General features: G+C 39.9%; 1 protein-coding gene across 4 annotated transcripts in view; it reads right to left on the reverse strand.

Moving 5' to 3' along the window:
* The window catches only part of kcnc2 (potassium voltage-gated channel, Shaw-related subfamily, member 2), a 38,090-nt gene that overhangs the window by 6,032 nt on the left and 10,830 nt on the right, over nt 1-21,228 (reverse strand). For 2 of the 4 annotated variants that reach the window (XM_058066584.2, XM_058066582.2), the window contains exons 2-3: nt 2,879-3,812; nt 1,708-1,878 (exon numbers count right to left, since the gene is read on the reverse strand). In XM_058066584.2, the coding sequence (XP_057922567.2) occupies nt 1,708-1,878; nt 2,879-3,812 (1,105 nt within the window). Of the gene's footprint in view, nt 1-1,707; nt 1,879-2,878; nt 3,813-16,400; nt 16,440-21,228 lie in introns of those variants that run through there. The other 2 variants (XM_078794636.1, XM_058066583.2) reach the window with 2 other exon arrangements.

A 21,228-nucleotide genomic window follows, 5' to 3' on the forward strand; every position in this document is an offset into this window, starting at 1 on the left:
TGAGACGCAGCCATATACTTTAGTGCAGTGATTTTCAACCACTGTGCCGCGGCACACTAGTGTGCCTTGAGAAATTATCCAATATCACTTTTTATTAATCATCATTTGCAAATATTTCAAAATCCACGTATACGTGGACCCAAATATTCCAATTGCACTTTGTTTATTTGCTCAAACTGAAAGAATTTAACCTTTGTATACGCCTCATTTTGAAAGAATAGTGCCAATCCCAATGAATATATAATGGGATTAACAAGAGGTGGAATATTCCTTTCCCCAATCCGATTGAGGTATCTTGTAGCCGCTCAAACGGAAAGTTGTCAGGGTGCGTTTTTTCTTCTTCTGTTGTTTATTGGCGGTTGGCAAACAGCTTTCGTGCGCATTAGCGCCATCTGTGGAACAGAATCTAAACCCTTCTACACGCCATTCATAAGTCCATAAGTCAAAAGAAAATATATATCTATATAAAACATGTACCCAGTTGAATTATAAAATATTAGCAAGATTGAATTTGATCCTTTCCTGGTTAAATTTATCATATCGCATGCTCAGATATGACGTAACACGCAGCTCCAGACGTTCTTCAGTTTTAAAAAAGGAGGCCAGCATTCGGCGCTGGACTGCTACGGAAAGTTGGTTTTTGATCCAAACTAAATTTCAAGACTGGACAAACGAAAAACTGGCAATACGGAATTATTCCAACAAGTGAAAGAACAACTCGGGGAAGTCGGTATCACGTGATGTTGGTGTTTACGTTTTACTGGGCATGCCCTATTGACTATTCTGGTTGATTATAGCGACGCATGTAGACAAGAGATTGGAATATTCCTTTCAGAAAAACTCCTCATGTAAACATGGCTACTGTGGAGTGTCCGTGGTGTAAAGACTGGCAGAGCAATGTAATATCGGTCCGTGTGGCAACACCTAGCTCCTTCCTCCTATAGACTTAGTGATGTTTTCCAATGTAAAAAAAACGTGCCGTGGCTCAAAAAAGGTTGAAAAACACTGCTTTAGTTTATGGTGAGTGCATGGCCAGCATTTCCCTCATGATGACAATGAGGCACGTTGCTGGCTTAGTTGGGACTGACTGCTGACTGCTCACTCCCAAAGATGCATTTACTGAATATTGGACTGAATAATAAACATACAAAGGTTAATTCTTTCATTCTTGCCAAACTGGGGGACTGGAAAGATTTAGTCTTATGCGACGACAGCAGTTTTTGTGCAGCTCAAAATGTTGGTGAAATTCCGAATTCCCAGTTTAGCATATTTACAGCTATTATTTACATACAGAAGAGTTTTTACATCCATCAGCTGCAAGTGTGTGAGACTAACCTCTCTCTGTGTGAGCGGTCTGCCTATTAGCTGCTGGCTGGTGGACCCGAACCATTAATTTTCATCAGTGAATTTTTAACAAGTTTAAACACCCTTACAGCAACATCTACTCGTATAACCCTAATCGGGGTTTAAATATTCATACTGATAGATTTTAACGCATTAGTCTATTGCTTTGACGACTTTTACAATTTAAGACTTTAACCTGCTACTCAGAAATCAATCTGTATTACTTTCTATTTCTATTCTCCATATCATATATGACTTATGGTTCAGTTTCTTATTCTGTATGTAACATTTGTATGTACTGTACACCACCCAAAATGGGCTCGACATTGATCGAGAACTAAAGTGTAGTTAATTTCCATATACCTGTTTTTCCTATGCCTCCGTCTGCAGGGCAGTTATAGTCACTAGCAGCAAGTAGAAAACACGTCCCACCACTCCGGCGGTCTTGTTCCCGGGTGCTGGATCTTCGCATGGGGACCCTTTCCTCTGTTGACGTGGTCAGGTCACTGCCGCCGCTGCAGTCCGCCGACACAACTGTGAGTAATAACGTCAAACATTTTGAGACTTTGAGGTTTATCTATATTGTAGCAGGCAGAGCTTTTTTAAAAAGCTGTTTATAAAATTATTACCCTTACTCTTTTGATCAGTGCAAAAAAAATATATACTTTATATACTTCAAAAATCTCACACAGTACACATTTTCCACTGCATTTTTCGTATTCCAGCAGGTTGATTATGTCATTATTCATCAATACCAAAGTAGTGTGAGTATATAAAAAATCCTTTTATTATTGCACACTGTCCTTATGTCAAACATACCATAATTTCTGGTGTATAAACCGCTACTTTTTTCACACTTTCAACCCTATAACTTGTACAGTGATGCGACTAATTTATGTCTAAACTACATTTCCCATGATGCTTAGAGTGCAGCTTCTGTAAGTAATGACGTGGACGAGTGAGGTAGAAGCTAATATCGTATGAAGTCAATGAACTCATGCAACCTGTTTTGAACTGATGTAACTTTGACCAAATGTAGAATTATTCCGCTATTGTTAGACTGCTCGAACCATCAACTATAACCAATGGGTTTTAAAAAGCCGGACTACTAGCATGGCTAGTTTGTTTCGAGACAAAAGTGACTGAGAGAGTGACAACGAGAGAGAGTGACTGACAACGTGTGTGATGAAGGAATTATGAAGGCGTTCAATTGTGATGCTGAAGACAACTTTAGTGGTTTTACCTCTCAGAAGGAAGAGGACAGCGATGAATGACTATTCCGGTAGGGTACTGTTTAACTAGCCGTATACCGTACATACACTGTTTGTATTAATTTAATCAAAAGTTCAACATCTTTCAGTGTACTAAACTGAAGCTGTAACATGTTCCACTGTTTAAGAAATGTCAGAGTACATTACTGACCGTAACAGAGTATCCTGTAGAAAAAGAAAATTCTGAAAAGTCCCTTTGGGTTTATTCGTTATACAGTAACACAAAAGTGTTTTACAATAACAAATGTTGCCTTTCATTTTACCTGAGCGGTTGCGTTCAAGTACCCTGCCCCCCTTGACGTGGCACAGGTCACCTTGAGTGCTGTTGCAGGTGGTGGTGAGATCCGCCTTGCAGTAGGTAGGGGACCCTCCCTGTACAATCTGGGGAATGTGTTTCTTCCGTTTCTTGGGCAGCTTCTGCTTGGCCATGGCCAGGGAGTAGTACATCCCAAAGTTATTAACGATGACAGGCACAGGCATGGCTATCGTAAGCACTCCAGCCAAAGCGCACAACGCGCCCACGACCATGCCAGACCACGTCTTTGGATACATGTCGCCATAGCCCAAAGTGGTCATGGTTACCACAGCCCACCAGAAGCCGATGGGGATGTTCTTGAACTTGGTGTGGAGGCTGGCCGTGGGATCATTGGGCTTGGCGCCAATGCGCTCAGCATAATAGATCATGGTGGCAAAAATTAACACTCCCAACGCCAGGAAGATGATTAGCAGCAGGAATTCATTGGTGCTGGCCCTTAATGTGTGGCCCAAAACTCGAAGGCCCACAAAGTGACGGGTAAGTTTGAAGATACGCAAAATACGAACAAAACGCACCACCCTGAGGAATCCCAACACATCCTTGGCAGCTTTTGAGGAAAGGCCACTGAGGCCTACTTCCAAGTAGAAAGGAAGGATAGCCACAAAGTCGATGATATTGAGCACGCTCTTGATAAATTCCAGTTTGACCGGGCAGAAGGTCACACGAACCAGGAACTCGATGGTAAACCAGAAGACGCATACACCTTCCACGTATGTAAGAGCTGGGTCAGTCTCGATCTCGTACTGCGGTCCCACGTCCGGCAGGCTGCTGTTCCGCATGACCTCTGTCTTGTTGATGATGGTGTTGAAAGCCTCATGGGTCTCCAAGCAAAAGGTGGTGATGGACACCAGGATGAAGAACAAGGATGCAAAGGCGATAAACTGCAGCAAAAGGGAAAAGAGAGACATTTTAAAGGCGTAAAACAAGTATGATCTCGTATTATAGTTTGAGACCCATACAAAAAAAAATCAAGATAAATCATTAACTCTTGGAGGGAGAGCGTAAACACAGACAAGTTTAATCAACAGGCTTCAATTTAAAGTGCCTCCAGAGAAAGACGCAATCTATTAGCAAGTGAAACAAATAAACACGCATGAACCAGGGGAATATAGACATAGTTATAATATACTTCCAACGATTGTTTGGATGGAAGCTTAGTGGAAAGTGGACATGCAGTTTCAGGATCGCCAGGAATGTATTCTGTTGGGAAATTCAATTAAACAGCAGACTAAAAAAACATTCATTACTTGGCCAATTGTTGAGTTTCAGTGAATTTTTATTTATTAAACCCTTGCAGTGTTAGGGGATTATGAGTTAGGGCTAGGAGTTAAAGTCGGGGATAAGGTCCGGGGTTAAGGATTTTAGTTATACAGAGATTATATTCAAAGCTTTCATCTCATTTCTGGAAACCTACTCTATTGTTTTATTTAAAATCCTTTTGTATATTAAGGCAAAAACACAAAAAGGATGTTATTGTTTAAATAATTCTGGCTTTAACTGTAATTGTATTCTCGTGTAGTAAATGACCAAATCTCTACCGAAGTGTATGCGTTTATGTAAAAGGGAGAATAGTGAACGCCGCATTAAAAAACCCAATGTCAGTATCTGTAAATATCAAATGGAAGTTCTGTGTTTTATGTTTTTTTTACGTCGTCTAAACAACTGCAAGACCAGATGAGCCGTGATATCGTGATAGTCTAACAGAAATTAAACTGCATGTTTGGTATGCACAGAACACTCTCCCAGTGTACACAATTTAACTTTTAGCCTCTGGAATATTTTACCAAACTGACAAAGAGAGTGTTGTCTACTCGGCAGACCAAAAACATAAGTTTCCTGGAGCCTGACACTGTGAAAAGGTGCAAGTTTGCGGGGGCTTTAGAGAAAATGATTATATTCCACACCCAAACACACAAAGCCTATGACTAATTTAAAGACTGCAGAACCCAGTTCAAATAAAAGACACTTAGATGGAAAGTCCGATTACACCACTTCCACTTTGGTAGTACGCCATGGGCAGGTTTGGCCCCCGTCACGGTTAGCAGAACCCAGAAACGGTGCACTGTGAAGACGTCCTTGGCACACCGTTCGGCCATCAATTGCTCTAATACACAAGCAGCTGTAAATAAACTGGACGGTGGCTGAGACTCAAAGTGTACTCCCACACAATATATCTTGAATATCTTAGTGATTAGTTGAATTCATGATAAGTCAGACCTGATTTAATTTATGAACAATGCTGTTATTGAAATAAATGTTGAATTATGTAAATACTATGTGTTAGTTAGTTTTGATTATGTCCACATGAGTCCTACAATCCGAGGGATGTCAGCATAAGCAGATTCCGCTGATAAATCAATTGCCCCCCCCCACACACAATAACACTTTTCTTTTGTTTGTTAATTTGGGTTGTCTGCCTGTCAAAGAAAATCAACATGTTTTCTTAGGAGCTGTCTTATTGCGGCAAACAAAGTCAATGTGATCTTCAAATGTCAACTTGTAATGCAGCGCTCAAATTTAGTTTGTCGCTAAATCAACATAAAAGCTTTGCGGAGACAAGGCACAACAAAGCACTTAATTATATTACATATTGTCTATGCAATGCGCCAGTTGTTTCCTTGACCCTTTTTAGACGGCGGTGAAGGGGAAAGTGACGGGCCACGTCCTTTTGTTTATTCATGCTGCACTCGCTTGAAGTCACATTGAAGAGGACAAGACCACATCATGGAGACCCAGATGAATAAAGAGAGTCAGGCTTACTTGACAGAGAAACCGTTAGCTTTGCACACATCCAAGATACCCGCTTAGGCATGCCGTGCGATGGTTTTGCCAGTCTGGAGGAGGGGAATGGTGCAAACTGGGATATTTGATTTTTTTTTTTTTCCCACGTCCTAAAATTACACACTGGTTGAATCCAATATTATGTTGCAAAATTTAGCTGGATGACTCATTTAAGACAATTTAACTGCCAAGGAATTGACTTCGTCTCATTGTAAGGAAGTTATAGAAGTTACATTCGAAAAATAAAAACGGATGTGAATAACAGTAAAGAAAATAAGAACAAAATAATTTGCAATAAATATGAAGATTAAAGATGATCGAGGAGATGAGTAACTAAGAATAGAATAGAATAAATAAAATTAATACAAATATAAAATAAATTACAATAATTAAGGCTTGATTAAATTACTAAATACATAATATGAATAAATAAATATAGATATAAATAGTAGATGATAGAATATATAATATGTCATATATATATATTGCTTATTTATAAAAGATAAACATAAAAATGTAGGAGTAAATAATTTGTAGTTATAATGAGTTTTAAAAAATGAACACAATACATAAATACAAAATAAAATCAAACAAATAACAATAATATGAGAATAAAAAATAATTTTAAAATAAGTGAAATGCATTATGGGATTGGAGCTTGAGAAGAAATATAGTATGATCTATATAACTTGTTTGACAACAAACAAGATTAGAAATATAGTGAAGTCTCGGGCCTAAAAAAAGAACGCATCCGAGACAGGAAGTGTCTCGACTAAGGAAGTGTGAGGCGACTAATGATTAGTCTGGTGTTTGCACAAACTCCCCAAACAAAAAGTGTGTTTTCATCAAACGCTGCGCTGCACGACTTCTCGTGATCAGCTGCCGCCATGGTAACGCTATCTTTTTTTTTGACAGCTGAAGATGGTGAATTGGAAGTGTAGTGAGGAGAACATGGAGGCGGAGGGATGATGCGTGGTGGGGAAAAATGAGCAGTTTTGCTACATGACAAGGAAAAGGGTTTTCCCTTTTTTTTTGCATGGTTTTATGTACTAAGTATCATCTAATCACTCCTAAGCAGTAGTACTACTTTTAATTTGATAACACAGTGGAACCTTGGTTAACATCCTAAGGTCCGACTGTAACCAAAACGAGCCCATTGCTAGTAATCGACGCAATGGGCGTCTCTCACAGTTATGAAACACATTTTAAATCCAGTTAATTAATAATCACAAGCATGCAGTATGTAGTATTATACTCTCAAAACGTGCAGGTACACAACAGCACATCTTGTAAAGTATCTTCTTGCTGGGAAATGTTGAGTGAATTGACTTGAGACAGCACCCTCTAGTGGATTCATAGCTGCAGCACTTTTTTTCCCTTCCTGCAGATAGTGCCATCAACACAGATGCATCTGCTGTGTGTGTGTGTGTGTACTAGTACAGTATGTGTGTGTGTGTGAGAGTATACACATTGAATATACAATATTTGCAAATACCATATTATATTATTTTTTTATTTTATAAAAAGTATGACAAAGGGGGTTCCACATACATTATATTATCATACAATTCCATATGACAGAAGAATTGCTGTTCCCCTTGTTGTCATTCATGCCCCCCCCCCCCCCCCCCCCCCAACACACACAGACACCCTGCACCCTTTCCTCATTATGCAGCCGTGCTTTGAGATGACAGCCAGCTCACTCGGGGGGAGCACAGCTAAATCCATATAGCTTCTGGCAGCCAATGGGTTTTCAGGGCTCCGAAAAGCGCCTATCAAAAACTTCTTGTTCACATTTGAATAATTCATTCTTGTTTGAAGTCGGTGTTTGAGGGGAAAAAAGGAAACTATGAAGAACTCTTCCAGCCACTGTTGACTTTATTTAACGTCTGCATAGGTCAATAGAAAGGAAGATTTTGCACGAATGAATTCTTCAACCCGCCCTCTTATTAGTTATTGCACATCCATGTTCCATGTTCGCTTTTTGAAAACGTAACATTTTAATGAAAAATCGGTCCGTTTATGTCGACATGTGTTTTTATCGCTAAGCAGTGTGAAACAACGCCAACCCAACTACTGTCTAATTATACAGCATTAAAATCCGCATGCAGCGCCCTCAGTGCTAAATAAGCTTCAAAATAAAAGCAGGGCGGTTTTAGCAGCAACTAACGTATGGTACCCATTGAATTGTTTTATTGTTAGTCACAGGAATAAAAATGTCAGCTAAAAGTTCAACCAAACCAGTTTGGTTCGGTTCAAACTTGGCCTGCAACTACTGATTATTGTGATAACCGATTATTTTCTTGATTAATCGAATCAGATTTAAAAAAAATTCTGCCTCTTTTTTTTCAGAAAAAGATTTGAACTGACAGAGCAAATAAGTGCACAAACACCAGAGTGCCTCTTGAATATTCTGTTAAAACAATGTTAAATAATAAAATATCCAAATGTTTGTCAAATCATTTCAGTAACCAACAGTAAATGTACTGTTTTCCAAAATCAAAACTGATACAGTATGTGTGAATATCTTGTTTTGGCTAATTGGACTGCTTTCATGGATAACGAAGGAAATTTAAAAATATTCACATTTGAGAGAGAGGAAATCAGAGGATATTTTCATATTAAAAAAAGATGCTTACTTGATTACCAAAATAGTTGCTGATTAATTGGGTAATTGATTAAGCATCGATTAATTGTTGCATGTCTAATTCAAACCACAAGCACATATTTTTTTTGACAAATGTCAAAATCAAGCAAACACTCCCAAGATGTCATGAATAATTTTCGTATGCATATAACAAACGTAGCACCACCTGAAAGCTAACATTTAGCCCTTCCAACGGTACGAGTATCATTCATCTGCTGCCAAAACTCCTACTCCTCCCGGTCTCAAAAATATCTACATTTGATCATGTGTACTTTTGGAGACTTTTTCTTGCAAGCTTCTCATAAGGGGTAAATTCTGTTTTAGGAATAGTTTGGGAGTCAAGCAGATGAATAGAATTCCATGTGAACCTGTTATGGGCGTATCCACACATCTAGTTATCTACTGGACTTATCATATTCATGTCGCAGCATCACAGGAAACAAAACAAAGGCTGTGTTACAGTCTCAGAGTCAGATAAAAATACAGTCTTGAAGGTCCCGGAGAGACAGTGATGCTAAATATAACTCCTTTACACTACAGCTCCTTTCATCTGTTCGTTTTCGCCATCAATATTTCAGCTGCTTGCCTATTGAGACGAGACGTACCACCGATTCATGAAAGCATCGGGAGATGTTTACATGAGAGTGTCTACAGTTTAATAGCATAGTGTATATTTTGGCAACAACTGCGCTGATGTGTTGAAGCTGAAGTGAGGGGTGTTGGGTTGGGATACAAAGAATGAAAAGAGAGAGATGGTATTTTAGGCTTGGTCCGCACCAATGTGAATTAGGCATGGCGGTATCATAACCTTGGGCAATAATATCACAGTTTGACGCTTTCACTGTATTGTAATTACAGCTCTAAATGTGTTATTTTGAAATATCTTTATTGAAAAGAGGAAAAAAGTCAAGTCAAAACAGCCCATTTTAAACCATACAAATACAGAGGAATATTAGGGCCACATTGAAAAAAACAAGTCTAAGATTTTTTGTTGTAAATTTATGAGAATAAAGCCGTAAATTCCTGATAAAGAACTTGAGATTTCAAAAATAAAGTTTACAGGAAAAAAAATGTACAACATTTTTTTTTACAAATTCACAACTTTATTCTCAAAATCTCAGTTGTTTTTTTTCAATGTGGCCCTAATACTCCATCGTACTGGAACATACAGTATAAATAAAATACAGTTCTCAGTGCAGTCTTCTGTGGTTAATCCTACAACTCAAGTCACAACACTAGATATTTTCTTGGTAAAATAAAAAAAAAAACATTCAAAAAGCCACATTTGGGATTTTAAAGTTATATCCTTCACTTCTCCCCCCCAAAAAAGGCTATGATACCACGCAAAATCATGAAAAAGACACTTATCCAGACATTTCCCAACTGGGACACTGACAGTCCAAATATCACAATTGAGGACACAACCCTTTGATTCCCTGTGCGTAAATCCTACCCCCAAATCCCGGGAGACTCAATTTGACATTAATCACATTTCAAGGCTGGGACACATCTGAAAGTCTGACGTGATAATCTGAAACAGAGGAGGGCCAGAAAGACACAGACGGGATTGAAGACGTGAGGCCTCATTAGATTTAGCAGTCTTGCTATTTGAATAGCCTACAGCATGTCACATTGCCGTGCCGCGATAGGATCAAGGCAGGATGCTTGGAAAAGGTGTTGTTGGGGCAGCAGGGGAAACCATCTATTGGTCTTTGGGGGCGGAATCCGTTATTATTAGGCTTACAAGTCGAACAATCTGTTTGTCTAACACGATTCTGTTTACTAGCAGCAGAGCATTTGAATCACATGTGTTGTTATGAGCAATGAGGTGGGTGCGTTCAAAGACATTGGGCAATTTAAGATAAGATAAGATATGCCTTCATTCGTCCCTCAATGGGGAAATTTGCATTGCACAGCAGCAAGAGTACAGAATCAGTTAAGTAGTACAAAAATACACAATATTAAAAAAAATAAACGATATAAACAACCCAAGTATTAACAAATCAACAGAGTTATATACAACTACAGTGTGCAGATAATATGAAACGAGATGAAATATATGACCAGTCTATACACTATGAGATCTTGCTAGTGTGTTAATATGAGGCATTATAGAAGTACTTCACATAGAACTTAATATATTGCATTTAGAGCCTTGATATTGCACGTGGAGGTTGATCAGATATTGCACAGTAAATGGAGTCTGGAGTAACTATACTGAGTATAAAAACAAAGTATTGCACAGATGTACTACTATTGGGAGCAGTGCCGGTTGTACAGCCTGACAGCTGGTAAGGTAAATGTACTTGTTTTCAGTGTATTTTCCAGCGCATTTGAACGTAGTAAATTGTACATCCGAATTACCCGAGTTAAGATGCGGTCTTGTAATGAGGATGAATGTCGGAATGAAGTTAGAAAACAGCGTGAGACTGTGTTGGGGATGCTCCACTGTACTTCCGTCTGCCGTCATAATAGGGAGGCATGCTTGGTCTGGTGCACATGTATTAATTACACAAAAAAATAGTTACCGCCGTTAATGGGTTATTTTTGACAGACCGATTGTTTTCATTGACTTTTCTTAAAATGAATGCTAAAATCTTGTCTCAAGGAGCCAATCATGTGCATCGTGACTCGGTCTGATATTAGGCTTTAACTTTCTCTATTTTCCTAGCAATAACAGTGGCTTTTAGCAAAGAACAAGAGTAGTTTTTTCTGTCAAACACAAAGAGAGCATCCCCTTGTCTTCCTTTTGGAGATGTGCGTGCGTGTGCGTGTTTGTGTGTAAAAATTGATGTCGGAACGCAGACGTTTTTCTTGGTTGTGATTAAAAGCCAAGTTGGCAGGCATGTGCTCAGCCCTCCTAAGATTTCCTGCATACATTAATATATTATTGGCATTTAAAAAAAACATGCAATTATATGAGTGAGGGGAAATGAAAGAAAGTGAAACAAGGCAAGCAAAACTGTGATACATCTCCCTTCGTGTGTGATCACACACACACACACACACACACACACACACACACACAGGCTCCAGCTGACAGCTGCACAACACGTACCTTCCCCTATCAATGAGCCGGCTGTTTATTGCCATTTTCTTGCTCTGATGAGCTTCCTGCTCCAGATTTCATTTACTTATTTTTGGCAAAAACCACACTGAAGTGGGTCACACATACACAAATAGCAACGCAAAAAGCAGAGTGTGTGTAAAGTCTCCCCTTACTGTGGTTCACTTATTAAATAAGAAAACACCCCTGAGGTCATTGGAGCTACAAAAAAGTGTAAATACATTTAAGATTCTCAAATGCATTCCAATGTGCAAGTGGATGAAAGCCAAACTTGAGAGTTAATATGTAGATTAGTAACCCAATGGAGACAAATTTCAACCAGTATAGTTTTGTAGACTCCGGTTTCCTCCCACATTCCAAAAACATGCTAGGTTAATTGGATACTCCAAATTGTCCATAGGTATGAATGTGAGTGTGAATGGTTGTTTGTCTATATGTGCCCTGTGATTGGCTGGCCACCAGTCCAGGGTGTACCCCGCCTTACGCCCGAAGACAGCTGGGATAGGCTCCAGCACCCCCGCGACCCTCGTGAGGAAAAAGCGGTAGAAAATGAATGAATGAATAGTTTTGTAGTACAAATGTTTGATATACTTACTATGTATGTGAGTGTGAATGGTTGTTTGTCTATATATCTATATATGCTCTGTGATTGGCTGGTGACCAGTCCAGGGTGTACCAGCTGGTATATACGTACATAGAATGTTGCATAGAAAAAGAATGAATGAATGTCCAGAAGTGCCACAGAAGGACATAAAAGAGGCGTGGTTGTTTTCAACACTTTCAACCGTTTATCAGCACTCACAAGAAAAAAGTAAATTTTTCATTGTAAATATTGCAAATCAACAAAGAGCAGCAGAAGCAACAGCAGATCACCATGGTTCAATATCGCCGCAGCCGCAGTACTCACAGAGAGGTACAGTTGGGAACATGACTGTTGCTATAGCGATGGGAAATGTGGTGGAAGCGGTCGGACCGAGGGGCGCCGTGACAATAGACAAGAGCGGATCTGACAATGCCCGGGCCGAATGACCCTGAGCCCGAGCTGAGTCCTGATGGAATTTGACAAACCGCAACAACATGAAACCGCAGACCCGTACCTGAGCTTCTTGACAGTTATGACAGATGTCTGCGTCCATTCCCATGTTGGACTGCACAAAGTTCTTCACACACGGCGATACTGAACAAAGCACCATTGGGCATTTATATATATGGTAGAATAGCATCACAGTCGTTTGCTACATTAAAACATTAAATGAACTAAAATCCAAATACAAGGCAGAAGAAGGCTGGTGAATCAATACATGACGTGAAAGTCGTATTCTACATTGACGGCGAGGCGTCAGTGTTCAGTGAGACAAGGACCAGACGTGATGGCCGGAAAATAGATTAATTGCAGGTTTAAATGATCTCACCACAGGCAATCACAATAACACAGGCTACTATTCGGGCCACACAAGCTAAAACTCAGCTCTGAACCTTGAAGGTCACTTTTGCTCTGAGACTTACACACGAGCAGTTTTATGTCTTAAATGGTTTACCTACTCATACTATGTCTACTATATTTGGTAATACGAGTGTAAAGCCATTTATTCAATCATTTTGTACGTTTCTTTGTCCCCATACGTATGTAAAAAAATTGCTTAACAGATCGAGGTATAACTGTTGCAATTCAAATATCATTAGTAGCATATTTGATTAACTTAAGTATCGTGTTACATGTTTTTCATGCTTTTTAAAGCAGCAAAAGTGATTTTTAATTACATAGAAATCTAGTGGCAAATAAACCTCTACAATTATATTTTCTACAATTATAATTTTCTACGAATAATTAACAAAAAATATCATTTCTAACAGCTTGAGCTGCTTTTTCTGTTAAGGAATTCTCACTGGAGCTGGAGGTAAACACATACATATATGCTATGCTAACTTTTTTTGTGGACTTTTTGCACTAAACTGTCTGTCATGGTTTTATGTGGACTTAAAGTCTTTAATGACATTCTTTAAATATGCCGCTGGCCAATACAAATTGAGCAGCCGGCCACAAATGGCAGAAAGGCCGCACTTTGGATACCCCTAGACCTTAAAACTGAGGTAGGTGATTACAGTGTACCATTACACCCCCCCCCCCCTTCAAGTGTGTGATAAAGGTGTGCTAAAATGCTCTCTGGAATCAAATATTCCATTAGTGCAAACAAGGAGGCATGAAAGATGGACGACAAAAGACAGAGAGACAGAAAGACGGCGAGTGACGGCGAGAGACGATAATGAATGTTGTCGCTCATTGTGCCTCGCTAACATTTTGACCAGCCATTGTCCAACTAGTCCTCTTTAAATAATACAGATAAAATGGAAAAGCTCTCATCGCCCGTTTCCATTAAGCCAAATCGCTCCGTGTTCTGGGGAAAAAAACCTTCTTTAATGATTCATGAAGTGGCTCCCATTACTATCAAACCCACTTCCAGACGAGCACTGCTATGCAGCCACTCACATATTTTAGCTTTAAGTATTTAAAAAAAGATAATGAAGAAAAGTGTAGTTCTTTAAGAACAGGTAGACGGCGTTATACATTATTCATTATTGTCGGGCTGTGATTTATGACACATACTGTACCTTTCCCAAAGTAATTGTACTGTACAAAAAAATGAAAAAATACAGACAGGGTATCCTTAAAGTCTGAACACATCATGTACACATATAATATACTGTACATTATTCAAAGTTTAATTTAATATAAAAATAAGTTATATTAGTTTGAAAATAATTACAATGCAATGATAAGCATACATTGAATAAATACAAAATATAGTGTACAATGTTCCCTCATTTGTCGGAGGGGCTTGGCACCCAAAGTAGCCTGCAATAATTGAAATCCGCGAGCCAACTTAATTTTTTTATAATCATTATTTAAGGTTGCAACCCCTCACCATACACTTGGAAAACAAGAAATTATTAAGTGGCTCATGTGTATTTCACTCACCTGACCGTGCCTTTTCATCCTGGTACCGTACTGTACTGTAGCATTTTTGTATCCTTGTTAAAACGTATTGTTCTCCCTGATTCATTGATTCTGTAATGGCGCCATGTAACTTCTACATATGCAAGGGCTTTTGTGCGATGGCAGAAACATACAAAGACTGCAAGGTAGCGATGACACAGGATACACAGCTGGGTGGCACGAAGGAGACTGTTTTCTGTTTGGGTGGTATCGTCCATTTTCCTTGTTCCTTGTCATGGTGATGTGATCCAGATCCTTGATATCTTTGACAACAAGAACTCCTGCCTTTTCTGGCTCTCGATTTAAGGTTGACGTAGATTTGACCATTGGTGCTCCAAGTACCTTGAATCATTCCCTGATTCCTCAAGTCTTGTGCCTTCTTGGCAACGTCGGCGTTGCGTTTTGTCACATTCATGCAAACGTTTGGTTCGCCTCTGTTCTGGACTGCACTGGCATTTGACCCGGGTATAATTTGGATCCCTGTGAGGATCACATCGTTCATTTGTACAATCTGATCCATCTCTTCAATTGTATTATTCATTTGCTCAATTATTTTTATCCTTTGCTTCTTTCTCGTCCTTAACAGTGGTTAAGGCACATGACAGCATGATCATCCAGTAGTAGCTTGATAGCATCCTGTAGTACTTTGATATCATTGCGCAATGCCCTATTTTCCACCATAGGATTTTTGCCCTCAACAGTGGTGCGCAAGGCAGCATTATCATCCTGTGGTACCTTGAAGTCATCCCGAGGTACCTTGATTTCATTTCCTTGTGCTTGTGCTTGTGCTTGTGCTCACCTTGGAGGGAGGGAGTGAGCAGCAGAACCGACCAGTTGGGTTTATTACACAAACCACTTCCCTTTACACTCACAGCAGCATGAGTTGGCTCAATCAAACCAATTTAGGAAAACAGAAGTCAAGCCAAACCACAAGCATGTAAATTGGCAAATGTTAAAAACAAGCAAACTGTCCAAGACCAGTGTACTGTATTTCATGAATCATTTTATAAAACAAAACACTAATGCCACAAACGTGTCACAGGGTCACTGTGGATTAATTTAGATTATTCACAGTTAATACACAGTTTCATTTTTATGAGAAAATTACATTGCAATGTGGATTTGTTTTGTTTTTCTTGATACCCGAGCATATATACATACCTACAATTGATAGTTTTCAGCATGTTTACTGTCAATCAAAAGTATCCCTGCATCCTTACAATTTGTCTGTATGCTCCCCTCACTGTAAAAAGTTTGGGAACCTCTGACTTAAGTTTTTTTTTTTTTTGTCCGGGTGTCACCTTTTGGCCAAGGAAAACATGGACATGTATCCCTCCCTTGACTCTCCAGTGGGTTTGTGATTTCCTAATGCTGCCTTGTCTCAAGGTCACTGCCTTCCATGGTCAGACACAGGCAGTGTGTGTGTGTGTGTCTGCACGGTGGGCGTGTTGAATCTAGACTTGCAAAGAAAAAAAATACTTTATTTTTGTGCTTAATAGAAATAATACTCATCTACACAACTATCATTATCATCATAAATTGGATTCATTTATTTTCTTTCTCCACCTCAGAGAAAACCAAATAGATGGTAGCTGTGCAACAACAGTACCTTCATGTATTTAGTGACACAGAAAGAAAGATGAACAAAACTGAAACCCGATGCTGTCGGCACACATCAGAAAAGTGCACATAAAATTGACAAATCACTCGGAAAAACAACAACTTTCCCAAACTCTCAGTAAGCGGCCTAATTAAAATTCACCAAACTCACAGCCTTACCTGTTTTTAAAAGAGACGCTGTTGTTGTGTTGTGTGAAATGTAAGAAGCTTCTAAGAAGCTTCTAAAACAAGTTGCACGTAACTTTCTGGCCTCATCTGTAACCTTTTTTAAAATACTTCCAAACTTGGGATGATGTTTTAGTAGACATTGTGACCCAATAAGTGCGTCGATGTTGACTGTCTTTAAAGCTCCTGCTCACCTCAGCTCCTTTGGATTGTGCCATTGTCAATCCTTTATTAGCATAAAATGTGCTGTATCAAAGTAGGCTATTTATAACAAAAACAAAGACATCCTTTGTAAAAATGTATCAGCAGCCGTGGGCACCACCCCTTGTAGTCGGAATGATGCAATCTTGATTCGACAGTTGACTCCGAATCCTCCGAATCAAATCGACACCCCTACTAGTAACACTAATTCTAATAAACTGTCACCAATAACACAAAGCGAGAACAACACAAAACAAAAATCATCATAATCTGGTCAAAGTCACAAGTAAATATGCAAGCAATGGCTAGTTTGTGGGGCGTCAACATAAACGGGTTCCACTGTACAATATCACATCCATCTACCCATCAAAGTCTCGTATGTATTTAGATACCAAGACCAACCATGCAGACCTTTTTTAGAGGCACTGAAAACCCTTATTTATTTAGGATATGTCAGTTTAGAGAAACGTGTCCCATGGCTTACAAGGTTAATGCATTCAATTACATGAAATAAACAGCAAGCATTTGCAGATACGCCCTGTAAAAAGTTCTTTGGAAGGTTCTCTGGGGCTTCAACTGTCTTGTTGAGAAATCGAAGAAAGGGAAGATAAAATATTGACTCAACTTTAGCACTATGATCTCTCTCTCGCCCTAAAGAATGACCTTAAAAGAACCATCTAAGAATATCCCGCGGATGGGAAAAAAAAGTTGGGAATGTAGGCCAAAGTCGGTAAGGAACAGCTCACAGAAAAAGAAGCTTGGCTAGACTTCAAGTCATCCCCAGTGTGCCTGTGTTGTTGTTTTATTGTTTTGCCCCAGTCTTGTTTCTGACTGATCACCTCTTCCGTGTCTCCAGATGAGTATCCCGCTCCGCTACTCTCATATGACCTGAGTTTGTAATTACAGTGGCATACCAAGCCTAGATGGTTTGGGGTATAGCTGAGGGCGCTTGTATGATATGTTGCTTGTTCATATGTCTCCGTAAAGAACCTTCGTTTCTATTGGTTCCTTAATTTCCCTCAAGGGATGAATACAATATCAATCAATTGGACTTGATTTGCTTCCGAGATAAAACTGAAAATCAATTTGATATGTGTGCTGGTTAGCTAATGTATTCAAGGTAATTAATGATATTGTGGTCGAGTGGTTATTGTGGTTATTGTGGGTGAGTGGTTAGCACATATGCCGCAGTCAGGAGATGGTATAGCTCATCGTCCTGCATGTTCTCCCCGTGCGTGCGGGTACTCCGGTTTCCTCCCACATTCCAAAAACATGCTAGGTTAATTGTTGACTCCAAATTGTCAATCGGCATGAATGTGAGTGTGAATGGTTGTTTGTCTATATGTGCCCTGTGATTGGTTGGCGACCCGTCCAGGGTGGTATAGGCTCCAGCATACCCATGACCCGAGTGAGAATAAGCGGCATAGAAAATGAATGAATGGACGGATGGTTTTACTTCAAAATCACATCTGTTTATATAATAGACATGCATTTTTGCACTTCTTTATCTGTCCAGAAATAAACAAGATCTATCTCAAGACATCAGGTGGTTGAATATCTAATGAAAAACAAGCTAAAGTATCACTTAAAAACCACAAAGTTCTCTTTTTTTCAGCTTTTTGGCTTGTCTCGATACTCGGCAGCAGGGTCATTCCTGACCACATTCCACATAAAGCTTCATATGAACGTAGGTTTAAGATTCTCCACGCTCTTGAGTAGCCTCATCGATCACAACCTATAAACAACTTCATAAATCACAGAGTGAGAGGATGAAGGAACATTAGTGGTGAACATTACCCAGGGCTGATATACTGTACGGTATACAGTATCATATTAGCATTCACCCAGGCGCTGGGCAGGACAGAGACACCGCTGCGGCAGCAATGTATATTTTGATTGAATATAGTCAGTGTGTGTCTGTAAGCCTGACTACTGTAGCGGTCTGTAGCTGCATTAGCATCATCGTGTGCAAAGCTGGCCCAGATGGCATGAAGGCAGGTCACTGCCAGTTTGACTGGTCTCCTGGCGTCTGTCCTCGCAGACAGCGAGCTAAAGATCAAAAGCAAGAGCAGAAACAATTCCCACGGTGGCAACTGCAACACTACTGATTAGTTAGAGTGGGTAGATCGATCCCAAAAAATCTAGTATAGATAGTATGGATACCAAGAGTGGTACCAGTATCGGCTCAATATAACGTGACAAGATCGATATGTTTCCGTACTCTTCTGTTATTGTCACAAATATGTGTGCTTATTTTGTTACTTTCATTCATTTTCTACCGCTTATCCTCACAAGGGTGACAGGGGTGCTGGAGCCTATCCCAACTGTCTCTGGGCGACAAGCAGTGTACACCCTGGACTGGTGGCCAGCCAATCACAGGGCACATATAGACAAACAACCATTCACACTCACATTCATACCTCTGGACAATTTGGAGTGGCTAATTAACCTAGCATGTTTTTGGAATGTGGGAGGAAACTGGAGAAAACTCCACACAGAGATGGCCGAGGGTGGAATTGAACTCGGGTCTCCTAGCTGTGAGGCCCGCGCGCAAACCACTCCTCACTGTGTAGCCGTTGTTCATATTATTCAATTTAAACAATCTTTTCTTGTACAATATCAGCAGCAGCAGATTCGTAGAGTCGTCCCTCGCTACATCGCGGTTTGAACATCGCTCCCTCACTTATCACATTTTTGCAAAAAATTATTAATAAATGATTACTGTTTTGTGGTTGAATGCGTCTTATTATTTGTCACAACGTATGCAAATTGTACATATTATTGGCCCAAATTAAGCATTTACAATTATAAAAATGGCTAAAAAACAGCAATTGGGACATAAACTGGAGCGTTCACATGAGGGTGAAAAATGAAGAGTCTCCACTATTTCAGGAATCCGACCGTTTTAGTGCATTTAATTGTCGTCCTCGCGTGCCCTCGGATATCACGTTCACACAGATACTCAAGTGGGACTGATTTTGAGGTAAACAACTTGACTTTGGGAGGATTACATTTTGTGCTTGCGGTAGCTAAAATTGAGCCGGATCTGTGAGTCTCAGCCAGAGGCCTTCTCCAGTGTCACTGTGACTAACGCTGAAGGACATGCTGAATAAAAATGACTATGTATTCCAATAGCTAATTATTCTAACTTGTCTACGATTGGCTGACGACCAGTACCCCGCCTCTCGCCTGAAGACAGCTGGGATTGGTTCCAGCCTACCATTGACCCTAGTGAGCACAAGCGAGGGATGGATGGAGTCTAAGTTGTTTTGTATTGAAATCAGAATTACTGATCTTCTAATGATGCTCCTCAACGAGAATAGACTTAACCCTTTAAAACCGCCAGACCCTGGTATGCTTTGCATTTGTGATTCGCTCGCAGATCTTTGAAGGAAACTTCAACAAATAGCAGGGATCTAGCGAACCGTATCATTGGCCAGCAGGCCCGACCGGTTGGCACACGGTGGCATGCATCCGCTCAGATGACAACCATCTCACACGCCGAAGAGTCCCCTCGCTCGGCACAGCAAAGTCTGAGAGACATTGTGGATAAACAGCAGGCATACTGCCGAGAGGCTGTATTTCTCACGCTCTGGTGGCGTTGAAGTCAAGCTCTCAAAATGGCTACCTCGGTCTGCGGGAACAGATGCTCGGTTACCCTCCGAGCCAAAACCTGAGCAGGATTCAGGTTACCTTTCGCACAACAGCATGGAGGCACAGGAGGGCTTTCACTGATTTTGCTTGGGCGACATGACACATTATGTGTTTGCACATAAACAATCATCATCTCAACTAACAACAAATATCTTACATCTTTTTTATACAACAAGATGCTTTTTTACTTGGAACGCTTGCGAATAATTTAATTTATTCACATTTATTTTATGACACATACTGTATGTGATATTTTAGTTAGCAAAAAAGCTATCATTACAACATTTAATAGTCATTACAAACAAGCCATTAACGATTAATAACTAACACATACATTTCAGCTACAGTGGAACCGTCGATATCCCTCGGATTGGCTGACTCATGGCTAGCGCTTTTACTCGGGAACGGTGACGTTTTCCGCACACACGAAATACAAATACAAGCCATGATGATGTGTAGTATTCCACACTGGTCACTAGGTGTCAGTCACGTTATGGTAGTGTTCAATGAGACACACAAGCACCAGACCTGATCATCAAAAAAACTGTTGTTTTTTGTCGTTAACCCATGCAAAGCTGAAACTCAGCTCTGAGCCCACAAGGCCACTTCCTGTCCGCCCCTCACTCAGCTCCCCTCCTAGGGAACACATTTACAGCAACACACATGAGTCTTATTTATGTGTTAAATGGATGATTTACGCTTATGTCTACTATATTGGGTGATATGAGTGTAAAGGTGACTATAGGGGTGTTATTTAATGTCTAGAGGCCTCTAATGTATTTCTATCCTACTTTGTGGAAATTCAGTAATTACGGTCGGGTCTGGGACCAAATAGCAGCGATAAATGAGGGATTTCGTTTGCGTCTTCAATAGCATCTCTCAGCATTTACCTAAGACTTCTAATAGAATTGCCCTAGTTAGTTCAAGTCAACACCATCTTCAGTTATCATAATGTTCAAATCATCATTTTTTTAAGATTGCAAAACATTCTAAAACAAAAGTCTGACACAAGTAGGTGAAGTTTAGAAGCAACAGAAGGTGACTTTGAATTCTTTTCCTATGGATGCCTTTGCATATTCAACAACATTAGGAATCCTCCTCCTGTGCACGCTGCTAAGAAACGACCGCAATGCATAATTACACCTTGTGTGGTTTGAATGTAAATGT

This window comes from Doryrhamphus excisus, linkage group LG2, assembly GCF_037039965.1.
Source record: "Doryrhamphus excisus strain RoL-2023G ecotype Guam linkage group LG2, RoL_Dexc_Guam_v1.1, whole genome shotgun sequence".
Lineage (NCBI taxonomy): Eukaryota > Metazoa > Chordata > Actinopteri > Syngnathiformes > Syngnathidae > Doryrhamphus > Doryrhamphus excisus.